Genomic DNA, 11,612 nt, shown 5'->3' on the forward strand with positions numbered 1-11,612 from the left:
GCCCCCTCCCCCCCCCCCAGCAAACAGCCACAGAGGGCTCGAAGGCGGCGGCAGCACAATCGGGGGCCCCCCTGAGAGCAGGTGTGCGGGTGCGGGGGGTGCGGGGTTAGAGGGCCCCCCCGGACCGCTGCTTTCGTGAAGGGGGGTGGGTGAGGGTCTCCGAGTCTTTTTTTTACTGGGGAAGGCAGAGGGGGGCTCTTATAATGTGATAGCCTTCCGCCCGCAGCCCCCCCCATCGCCCTTTTGTAACCCTCTCGTTTCAACCCCTCTCCCATTTGCACATCGTTCCTTTGCACCCCCTCTTTACAGCCCCCCCAATTCTGCTCTCCCTTTGCACATCATCTTTTGCACCCCTTATTTCCAAATCAACCCTTTGCATCCCCCCCTTAAAAAGCACCGTTTAGCAACCTCCTTCCCCCCCGCACCCACTCCTCTTTCCAAACCACCTTCTGTACCCCCTTTTCTTCCCGCTCCCCGTTCTGTCACTCCCTTTACACTCTCCCTTTTGTAGCCCCTCTCCCCTTCCAATCCCCCTTTAGGAACCCTCTTCCCAAAACCTCCTTTTCATAGCTCCCCCAACCCCATTTTACCACCCCTTCCCACTCCTCCCTTTACAAACCCCTTCTGCACCCCTCCTTTTGCCCAATCACCCCTTTTGTACCCCCCCATTTTACCACTTCCTTTCCAACCTCCACTTTTACGACCCCCCCTTAGAAATAACCCTTTGCAAATCGCTCCTTCCTCCCCATTCCCAAACCATCTTTCTGAACGCCCTCCCCGTCCTTCCGTCCGTCCTTCCGTCCGTCCTTCCGTCCGTCCTTCCGTCCGTCCGTCCCTCCCCCCCCCATTATCCCCCTTTCTTTCTCCCCCTCCTCATCCCAACTGTGAGGTGAGACCCCCCCACACACCCCTATTCGGGCTGCAAACCCTCCCCACCCCACGCCGGGGGGGCCCTCTCCCCTCAGTGCCTGGGCCGCCCCGAGGCGCTGTGATGGCGGTGCGGGGGGGGGGATGTCCCGCCCGGGCCAGGCCCTGCAGCGCTCTGGCGGTGTTACGGGGGAGGCACCGCGCGGGGCAGGGCCTCACGGTTCTCCTCAGTGTCAGGGCCGCCCCTCGCAGGCGCCATGCCCCGGAGGAAGGCGGCGGGGCCGCCCTGGGAGCCCGGCCCGGGCAGGAGGAGGCCCGGGGCGGCGGGAGGGAGGCGGAGGCCTCGTAACGGCGGAGGAGGAGGCGGCAGCAGCGGCGGTAGCAGCGACGAAGAGGCGCCCCGAGAGCGGAGGCCGCGGGACGGCAGCCCAGGAGGAGGAGGAGGAGGGAGGAGGCCCGGCCGGCCCGCAGCGCCCGGATCGGGTTCGGCTCTCGGCCCCGGGCCCGGCGGTGCGGCGCGGGGACAGGCAGTGGTCATCTGCGAGCCCGAGCACAGCAAGGAGCGCATCGTGAGCGGGGGCTCCTGCGCAGCCCATGTGCCCTTCTGCAGCCCCATCGCACCCCCTTAACGCATCCCTCTCAGTTAACACCTGCTTCTGCTCCCGCCATTGCACCCCACCGCCACCCCTTGTCTGCGCACCCCTATGCATCCCCCTCCTTTGAACCCTTGGCACCCCCTTAATGCACTCCCCTTTCCACCCCCACCTTTGCTTCCTTCTGATTCACCCCTGCTTTGCATCTCTGCACCCCCCTAGGGCACCCCCCATCACGTCCCCTAGTGCATGCATTACAACCCTTTTAATGCACTCCCCTTTGCACTTCCTCATATCAGCTCCCTTTGGCACCCTTGCTGAACCCCCCTCATGAACCCCCATCGCTTTTCCCTCAGTGGTCTCCCTGTGGCCTTTAATGCACCCCCTTGTTGCACCCTTTGGACCTCATCATTGCAGCCCCCCATGACACCCCCTAGTGCCCTCCCACTGCACCCCTTTAATGCACCCCCATTGCACAGCCATTCTTTCCTTCCAGTGCAACCGCACTGCACTCCTGTTGCACCGCCTTAATGCCCCTTCATTGCATCCCATCATGAACCTCTCTTACTGCCCTCCCAAGTCACCCCTTCATTGCACCCCCAGATTTGCCCCCCTTTCATTGCACTCCTTTGTGCTCCCAGCTTGCCCCCCCCCAACCAAAGCTTGCACCTGTTTGCATCCCCAGTTGCCCCTAAAGTGTCCTCCCATTGTGGAGGGTGCGAGTCCCCCTTATTTCAGCACTATGAGGCCCCTCCTTTTGCCCTCATTCAAGGGGAAGCCAAGCCATAGGTTTTGAATCAGTTTTTTCCACACTGAACCATTTGGAGAATTTTTAACTCAGCGTACCAGCAAGAAGTGCTCGTGCACAACACAGAAGTGTGTGTGCTCACAGTGCCTCACTTTGCACTCCTGCAACCTGGCCCTCCCCTTTGCATTGCAAGCACTCTATTCCCTTTTTTCTCCTTTATCTGCCTCATTCTGGGTTTGGCTTTTTTGTTGTTTTTTGTTGTTGTTGTAATTTTTTTGTACTGATTAACCCTTTGCTCCCTGCCTTGTGCAGGCAGTTGGTGCTGCACATGCTTTCCTCTCCAAAGCATCATCCTTCTGGTGGGGAAAAGCCGTAATTAACAGCCAGCACTGGAGGTGGTGCACAACCATGCCCCATCCTGAAAAGAGCAAACCCCCCCCAATTTCAGACCCATTTGCAAGGAGGAGGAGCCGAAGAAACCAGTGTGTTTTGTGTGCATCTCCTTTTCGGGATGCAGTGCTTACATGCAATGTACATTGGGGTTTTTAATGCAAAATTGGAAAAAATCCCCCTTTTCCTCTTGTCAGTTTGGCTCAGAAACGTAATTTGATTGCAACCTTGGATGCAAAATAAGGAATGAGTGGGAACATGCTTGTAAACTGGGATGTTTTGGACCCCAACCTGTTGCTACCCTATATCCACCCTGCATGTAAAAAATCCCCTCATGGCTGACATTGCTGCAGATCTGACGAATCCTCCCTGCCCCTTGCAGAAACTCGAGGGCTCCAAGTGCAGAGGACAGCTCCTGATCTTTGGGGCCACCAACTGGGACCTGATCGGCCGCAAAGAAGTGCCTAAGCAACAAGGTGAGCAAAAAGCACTGCATTTGCATTGCCAAACATCATACAACTCAACAAAAAAACCCCAACGTTTCATGCCATGCATCCTTTTTTTGTTTTGGTTTTTTTTTCCCCACCAGCTGCATATCGAAACCTGGGCCAGAATTTATGGGGGCCGCACAGGTATGGGTGTCTCTCAGGTATTCAGGTGCGGAGCGTGGTTTCGGGACCATGTGCGGCTCACAGCCTCCTCATCACCGCTGAGGGCAAGCTGTGGAGCTGGGGTGAGCAAAACACCAAAACACCTCTCAGAAAACGATGGAAAACCCTACAATGCGGCCCAAATCCTAATTATTCCCGTAGGTCGCAACGAGAAGGGGCAGCTGGGCCACGGGGACACAAAGCGTGTGGAAGCCCCCAAGCTCATCGAGGTGCTGGGCAGCGAGGCCATCGTGCTGGCAGCATGTGGCCGGAACCACACACTGGCTCTCACAGGTACATCAACAAAATGCCCTAAAACTGCAGAATTTTGCCCTTGCTTCATGGTTCCTTCCTTCTTTTGTTTGGCAGAGAGCGGCTCCGTGTATGCTTTTGGGGAGAACAAAATGGGGCAGCTTGGTCTTGGGAACCAAACAGACGCTGTTCCAAGCCCTACGCAGGTAAATCCACTCTGTTCTGTGCTTTTCCATTTTTTTTTGTCGGGGTGAAAAACAGCGTATTTGTATTTTTTCACTGAAAAATTAGCAGAGCCCAAAACCCATTGGGATGTTGGGACGTTCCCCTTTAGGATGTAAGGGCATCCCTATTGAAGATGCATTGAACTGGGGTGGACAAAATGCAGTGTGAAAAAGAAATCATTAGAAAAAAATAACTTTATACATACATTGTAGAATTTTGGGGTCTGCCCTCCCAAGCCTCCATTTTTGGGGTGAAAGCTGTAGGCTTTAGGGAAGCTTGTGGCCAAGGAAAATGAAATAGAATGGGGGTCAACTCCCAGAGGTGCTCTCCCCTAAAAAATTCAGCTTTTTGCTTTTCTTGTCTTTTTCGCAGATCATGTACAACGGGCAGCCCATCACCAAAATGGCCTGTGGGGCTGAGTTCAGCATGATCATGGACTGCAAAGGAAACCTCTACTCCTTTGGGTGCCCAGAGTACGGGCAGCTGGGTATGGTCATGTTTTGGGGTGGTTTTCTAAAGGTTTGGGCTATTATGGGGTTTTGGGGTAGGAAACATTCCCTGCCTCTGTTTTCCCATCTCTGAAATGGGTTCAGAGATGACGTAGCAGCTCCCAGGAAAAAAAAAACCTCAAAAAAACAAGATGCAAACCTAAAATAGAAAGAGTTTTGCAAGTGAGAAAGGGATTTCTTGGTAGTGTGGTGTCCTTGTGCAGGGCACAACTCGGATGGGAAGTTCATCGCCCGAGCGCAGCGCATAGAGTACGACTGCGAGCTGGTGCCGCGTCGCGTGGCCATCTTCATCGAGAAGACCAAAGATGGGCAGATCCTGCCCGTCCCCAATGTGGTGGTGCGGGACGTGGCATGCGGGGCCAACCACACGGTGAGCAGTCAGCGGTGCTGCCCTTCACTTTTTTTTATTGTTGCATCACTTTTTGCAAATGTGTTATTGCAGCAAAAAAAGGTGTCCCTTTCTGCCAGCTTTCCCTGCTTCAGTTTGCAGTGTATACTTGCAGTATTTACTTAAGGATAGATTAATGATATGCATTAAAGGATAATTTCTTGCAGTATGCATTTAAGAATGAATATTTGCAGAATGCAGGATAGGGATTTACAGTTTGTATTTAAGGATGAGGCCTTTGCAGCGTGCCCGTAGTTTGCATTGTACGCTGCAGCCCATACAATTGCTGTGTCACCTGCACCAAGCTGCGTTCACTGTACATCCCCCTGTTCCCAGCTTGTCCTGGACTCCCAGAAGCGCGTTTTCTCCTGGGGCTTTGGTGGCTATGGGCGGCTGGGCCACGCAGAGCAGAAGGATGAGATGGTGCCACGCCTGGTCAAGCTCTTTGACTTCCCAGGCCGAGGAGCTGCACAGATCTATGCCGGCTACACGTGCTCCTTTGCCGTCAGTGAGACAGGTGAGTGGCCACCCTGCATCCCTAATTTCGGTTGATTTGAGCAAATCCACTCTTATAAAATCTCACAGATAGGAGCATCCCTAATATGTGTTCTGGGGGCTTGCAGGTGGCTTGTTTTTCTGGGGTGCCACCAACACCTCCCGCGAGTCCACCATGTACCCTAAAGCAGTGCAGGACCTGTGTGGCTGGAAGATCCGTAGCCTGGCCTGTGGGTGAGTGATGGTCCTCACAAAATCTCCGTTTTCCTAGTTTTGGAGTGCAGGGGGGTTGCTGGTGCAGGGTGCTGGGGTCAGCACCTTGCATCATGCTGCAGAAAGAGCAGCATCATCGTGGCAGCAGATGAGAGCACCATCAGCTGGGGCCCATCTCCCACATTTGGAGAGCTGGTAAGAAGGATTTACAGTACCCTAAACCATCCAGTTGTGCCCCTCCCGTCTTTTGGGGCAGAGGCTCTGCATGTCGACCCACCACAATTTTTTGGAGTTATGCTTGCATTTTCCAGGGCTATGGGGACCACAAGCCCAAGTCATCAACGGCTGCCCAAGAGGTGAAGACCTTGGATGGGATCTACACGGAGCAGGTAAGCAGGGACCCAAACACATTTGTGTCCCTAGCAGTGGCTGGGACCATGAACAGCTCATCCCACCCTTTGGGATGTTCCTGTCCATGGGGTGCTCCCACCTATGGGATGTTTCCAGCTATGTGATGCTCCCACCTATGAGTTGGTGGCCACCTATGCTGTGCTGTTCCCATGGATTGCTTCTGCCCGCGTGATATTAACACCTGTGCAGTGCAGCCACCCACGGGATGCTGTCACTCATGGCATGCTGTCGCCCGTGGGTTGTACCTATCCCTGTAACGTTCTCACCCATGCAATGCTTCCACCCATTGGATGCTGACAGCTATTCAAGACTCCTACCCATAGGTTCTTCCCACCCATGAGTTGCTGTCACCCGTGGGTTCTTTCCACCCAAGCAATGGTGCCATCCGTGGGTTGTGCCCACCCATGTAATGCTAACACCCATGGGATGCTGTCATCCGTCAGATTTCTGTCACCTTTGTGACGCTTCCACCCATAGGTTCTTCCCACCCAAGAGATGAGTGCTACCCATGGGATGCTGTCACCCATGCGTTGTGCCTACTGATGTAATACTACCGCTTAGAGGATGCTCCCCTCCACAGGATGTACTCACCTATGGGATACTCCCACCCATGAGTTGTTGCCATTCGCTGGATGCTCCCGGTCATGGGATTCTCCCATCCCATGGGGTGTTCCCACCTATGCTTTGCCCCCACTGTGGGATGTTCCTCAAGCATAGCCCAGTATAAAGGAAGGGGGTCCAACACCAGCAGGAGTGACACTTTCCCCTCCCTGTAGGTGGCCATGGGCTATGCCCACTCACTGGTGATTGCCCGCGATGAGAGCGACGCTGAGAAGGAGAAGCTGCGCAAGCTGCCCGAGTACAACCCCCGCACCATCTGAGGGCCCGTTTCAGGCAATCCACGGTTCTACTACCTGTTCTCCTACAATTTCCAAAGCGTTGGGTTCTCCCCTTCCATGGCCAAGACCTTCCCCCGTGGCTTTTCCATTTCCCATCTCCACCCTAGCAGGACCTTTTGGCACATCCAGGCTTTTAGTTGTTGGGTTTGTGGGGGTTTTTTATTTGTTCATTTTATTGCTGTTCCGCACAGAAAGAGGGGTGCTGGGTTCACCTGGGCAGGCATAGGTTTTTAATTTTTTTTTTTTTTTAATAATCTTTATTACCAAATTTCTCTGGTTGTGGGCTTGGAGCAAAAGACCAGTAAACCCTTCATTTTCCACAACATCGCAATGTTGGGGGGCATTTTTTCACAAATAACCTCTATTTTGGGTGCTATTATTTTAGGGTTGTGTGTGTTTCCCACCCCACTTCCTCAGCATCCCTTTTCCTAGGGGGATTTGGGACCAGATGCGTTATCTCATACCCACAGGGACAAACCCTGTGGTCCCTTCCCCATCCCAGCATCATTTTTTTGGGCTGGATGCCTCCAAACCCGCAGATTCCGCAAACCCCCCGCTGCCCATCCCAGGGCAATCTCAGGTATGAAGAGCGGGCCCTGAAGTATTGTGCAAGCTTTTTCCCCCCTTTTTTTTTTTTCCCATTAATTATTATTATTTTTATTATTAATATTATTTCAGCCTGGTATCTGCCAAAAGCCCTTCCTGGGGCGACGCTGTGCACTGTGCTGGAGAAACGAGGTGCCTTTACATGCAGAGCCCGGCTCTGCCTCCACACAACCCAAGGGTGATATTTTATTACCTTATTTTTTAGATTTTAGGGTTTATTTTGAATTTTTTTAATCCCTTTCCACTCCCCCCACACAGCTGTGTGGGGAGCTCTGCAGTACTTTATGGAGGAAAAAAATAAAAAAAAGATTTTACAAAAAAAAGGGAGGGTTCTTTACGTTTGCTTTGGGGTTAGGGTTTATTTTGGGGTTTATTTTGGTGTGTTAGAGTCAAAACTTCCAGGATGGGGAGAGCAGCGGGGCAGAGGTGTCAGATACTCCGTTTTTTTGAGCAATATTCACATTTGCTGCAAGAGGAGATCAGGGTGTGCAGCACCCTCACATGGGGCTTTTAGAACCTTATCCCTACTTTTTTCTACCTGCAATATTTCAGGGTCGTCCCCATCAGCTGCCAGCCCCAAAGGGGCATGAACAGATTCTGCAGCCCAAGAACAGGGGTGGAGAAACAGCAAAAAGCCACTTTCACCCCTAAAAAAGCAATTTGGGCTCTAGGTCCCATTGTGCCCCATTGCATCCCAGCAAAAGGAGGAGGCTGGAAGCATGAAATAATAATAAACTACGATGCTCTCAGAGCAGCGTTCCTTTTAGGTGAGGCGACAGGTTCCTGGTTCGTGCTGTCATTGTCTTCTTCATGTTTTTATATTTCTTGGAGTAAATGTTTAAATAAATGATGTTGTGTACACCTCTTGACTACTGCATGCACACCCTGATCCCCAATTATGGCTGAAAGCAGCAATGCAATCAGCAAAAGCACTCCCAGTGTTCATCATGAAGGTGAGAAGTTCCTCACCTTCATCCCTGCCCCCATTTTCTTTTCTCTTGTAACCAAAATGGACAAATAAAGGGAATGCTCCCTGTTCACCCCGAAGCAGTGCACGAAGCAGCACCAGCATCCCTAAAAGCAAACCCGCAGCCGTTAGAGGGCACCATCCTGCTGCTATCACAATCCTCCATCCCCGGATCTACTCCCCTCAGTTCCCTCTATGATTTTGGAAGCAGGGTGCAAACACAGCAGTGCATACATACACGTGTCCTTGTGCATGCATGCACACTTACTTTTTTACATGCATTTGCACATGTGCATTTTTTCCCAGTGTATCTGTGCATTTTACTCTCTAAATGTGATTATTTTGCATTTGGATTTTTTTTTGCATGCATATTTTTGTCCATGTATGCATTCTTTTGTGCATGCTTGCCTGTTGTAGCACATGCCTGGCAGTTTGTGTATTTGGCTGTTAGAACTACACCAAAACAGGCATGCACACTATCATTCATATTCGTATGCATGCCCACTTTGTAAAGCAGCCTGTGCATTTCTGTGCACTTTCAGCGGGCTTTTCTTTTTATGCATGCACGTGTGTTTTCCTGTTAGCATTCTCATGCATGCATACACATTTTGTAAGCTTCTGCTCACATTTTTTTTCTGTAGTTTTGCACGTGTACATTTTTGTGCATGCATCCATTGCGTAGTTGGACATGCAAATGCTTTTTCCATATACATTGCTGCAGAGCTCTGCATCACACCCCTGAACACTTCAAAGATGTCTTTAACCTCAGCAGGAGGCTGGGAGCAAGCGCAGCCCTCATTTATTTCCAATGGGAGTTGGGGGGGGGGGACTGCTGCACAGAAGGCACTTACAGGGAGGGAGAAGGGATTTAGGGAAAAAAAGGGAGGAAAATGGGCAGCTCAGGGCACCATCCGCCACCACTTGAAGGCAAAGGGCTTGCGGCGGACATTGGTGCCGCAGTGCACCTCTCCAGCAAGCTTGTGGTAGGAGAAGAAATCATCGATGAAGGTGCAGGAGAGCCCCAGGGGCTGCAGCAGTGCCCGCACCCGCTCCTCCAGGCAGCACTGCCCAGCTACCAGCGGCCCAAAGGGCTTGGGGATACCCAAGTGTCTGCCCAGCACCAGCATGTTCACCTGAAGATGGACCAAAAGTAGTTCATCCAAATGGTGAACAAGGAGAGTGCGAAGGGCTGCCAGCATGCTGCCCTAAATTCACACTAGCTGCTCATTACCATGTCAGGGAAATAGGCCATGGCTCTAGTTTGGTCATCGGCTTGGAAGAGCTGCGGGATGTCAATGATGTCCTGCTCAGCCAGCCCCAGCTCCCGCTTCAGGATGTCTCGGTTCCAACTGATGCAGCTCTGCAGGGAGGGAGCGTGGTTGTGGGTGGTGGTGGGAGATAAGGAGGGATGGGGAATAGGGGGACAAGGAGACAGGAAGACGAGAATGAAGGGAATAGGAGGACAGAGATGGGGAGAGGGATGGGGACAGAAGGACAAGGACACAGATGGGGAGGGACAGAAAGACGAGGATGGAATGGGGAGAGGGATGAGGAGACGAGGAGGAGGGGAGAGGGACAGAGAGGGGCTCAGAGAACTGGAGTGGGGTGGACAGTGGGACATAAAGATGGAGGAATGGAGGGAATGGGAGGTGGACAGAAGGACAGTGATGGACAGGTGGAAGAACAGACAGCAGGACCTCACCTGCGCATAGGCATTGAACTTGCGCAGTGCTTCATTAGCCAGGATCTCGTTGATGCTCGGCTTGGGCACGCCGTGCAGCCCTGCACACAGAGCAGGGAAGCCTCACCCCATGTTGGGAGGACATTGGGCCATTGGGTTGGGAGGTCCCACAGCATTCCTACCCTGGAACATTGTCGCTTCCCCATAGCCCATCTCCTGCTTCTCCCTGAGCAGCTGGTAGCAGGCACTGGGGCTTGCCAGCAGCAGCCGAAAGCCCTATAGATGAAGAGAGCAATACGAGCTCACTCCATGTTTCATCCCCCCAAAAAATTACCCCACAAAACAGTTGCCTACCTTCCGATCGGGTGCAGGGATGAAGCTGAGGAATTCGTCAACATGTCCAACCTGCAGCCAGTCCGAGAAGAGCTCCACAGGCGCCTGCACCCGTTGGGCAGCAAGGAAATTCCGCACCGCTTTGGCCATGCGCCGGCCACCAAACCTAAGGGCAATGAATGGGGAGCTCAGCCTTGGCCTTTGCAGGTGGTGTGCTCCAAAATCCCATCTCCCACCTGGGGAAGCTGCTGCCAATGAGGATGCGGCCCAGTGGGTACTCCTTGCTGCGCACAGTCACTGGGGGACTGACCTCCAGGTTGCCAAAGGAGTCGAGGCTGGAGGTGTTCTCTGGTGTTTTCTGAGCCACATAGCCAAAATCAGGGCCCTGGGGAGAAAGCGGGGCTGGCATTAAGCACCTGCCTTGGGAATGCCAAACCTTGAGGCACAATGCTCCTGTTGCCCCTGCTGACTTGGCTAGTCCTCCTTCCTATAAATTAATTTACCCTGTTATGGATTCAGAGAATCATACAGGTTGGGAAAGAGACCTTCAGGATCATCACATCCAACCATCAGCCTGACCTGCTGAGCCTCATCACTCAACCGTGGCCCTCAGTGATTGCTCATATTCTTATTATTATTCCTTTTCTGATTCTTATTCCTACTCTTATTCTCATTTGTTTTCCTCTTTCCATTTCTACTCTTATCATTCTTATTCCTATTCCTGTTCATACTCTTATTTTCATCCCCATTCCTACTCTTATTTCTACTCCTGTTCCCATTCCTTCTCTTATTACTACTCCTATTCCTTACTTATATTCTCATTCTTATTCCCATTCTTACTATTATTCCTATTATTTCTATTCCCATTCCTATTATTTCTATTCCCACTCCTATCCCTACTCTTATCCTTATTCGTTCTCATTTTTTCCCTTCTCCTTTTGCAGACTGCCACAGTGCACACCACTCCTCACTAGCACCAGGAAACCTAGCATCAGGATTTGGAGGACATGTGGCTTCAGTTGGGTACCAGGATGCTCCTGACAGGGAAGTCCTTCAGGCCGCGGTCACGAGGTGAATCAAAGACCACTGGGAATGTTTTATGGGGCGCTTGCACATAGCCAAACTCCACTTCATCCTGCAGAGGGAGCAGAGAGAAAGGGAAGCGCTGTGGAGCCACAGCTGGAGAGTCCCAACCCCACAGCACCCACCTGGATCCAGCGGTCATTGCGGTTCTCGGGCAGTGGGCAGATGGTCACTGGGCACTTGGCTTCCTCAGCCAGTGCGCTGATGGCTGCCACAAAGTCCTCATTGTCCTCCACACTGGGAAATAAAACCAGGGAGCCACAAGGTTGCAGTGGAGCCCAGACGGAATGCAGACACCCCCC

At 52.4% G+C, this 11,612-nt stretch overlaps 2 protein-coding genes across 5 annotated transcripts in view; one reads left to right on the forward strand and one right to left on the reverse strand.

Annotated features, from left to right (window-relative positions):
- Positions 1–8,107, forward strand: part of RCC2 (regulator of chromosome condensation 2) — an 8,737-nt gene extending 630 nt beyond the window's left edge. The window contains exons 3-14 of the mRNA XM_021374699.1: positions 1,120–1,436; positions 2,981–3,074; positions 3,188–3,331; positions 3,411–3,542; positions 3,618–3,706; positions 4,098–4,212; positions 4,438–4,604; positions 4,959–5,139; positions 5,246–5,351; positions 5,453–5,525; positions 5,642–5,719; positions 6,518–8,107. Of these exons, the coding sequence (XP_021230374.1) occupies positions 1,125–1,436; positions 2,981–3,074; positions 3,188–3,331; positions 3,411–3,542; positions 3,618–3,706; positions 4,098–4,212; positions 4,438–4,604; positions 4,959–5,139; positions 5,246–5,351; positions 5,453–5,525; positions 5,642–5,719; positions 6,518–6,622 (1,596 nt within the window). The 5' untranslated portion in view covers positions 1,120–1,124 and the 3' untranslated portion in view covers positions 6,623–8,107. The remainder of the gene's footprint in view (positions 1–1,119; positions 1,437–2,980; positions 3,075–3,187; positions 3,332–3,410; positions 3,543–3,617; positions 3,707–4,097; positions 4,213–4,437; positions 4,605–4,958; positions 5,140–5,245; positions 5,352–5,452; positions 5,526–5,641; positions 5,720–6,517) is intronic.
- Positions 8,194–11,612, reverse strand: part of LOC110387009 (protein-arginine deiminase type-3-like) — a 7,194-nt gene continuing 3,775 nt past the window's right edge. For 2 of the 4 annotated variants that reach the window (XM_021374698.1, XM_021374697.1), the window contains exons 9-16: positions 11,436–11,552; positions 11,255–11,362; positions 10,464–10,612; positions 10,249–10,393; positions 10,077–10,170; positions 9,916–9,995; positions 9,445–9,573; positions 9,113–9,346 (exon numbers count right to left, since the gene is read on the reverse strand). In XM_021374698.1, coding sequence (XP_021230373.1) covers positions 9,113–9,346; positions 9,445–9,573; positions 9,916–9,995; positions 10,077–10,170; positions 10,249–10,393; positions 10,464–10,612; positions 11,255–11,362; positions 11,436–11,552 — 1,056 coding nt within the window. Of the gene's footprint in view, positions 9,347–9,444; positions 9,574–9,915; positions 9,996–10,076; positions 10,171–10,248; positions 10,394–10,463; positions 10,613–11,254; positions 11,363–11,435; positions 11,553–11,612 lie in introns of all 4 variants that reach the window. The other 2 variants (XM_021374695.1, XM_021374696.1) reach the window with 2 other exon arrangements.

Source organism: Numida meleagris, chromosome 20, assembly GCF_002078875.1.
Source record: "Numida meleagris isolate 19003 breed g44 Domestic line chromosome 20, NumMel1.0, whole genome shotgun sequence".
NCBI classification, from domain to species: Eukaryota; Metazoa; Chordata; class Aves; order Galliformes; family Numididae; genus Numida; species Numida meleagris.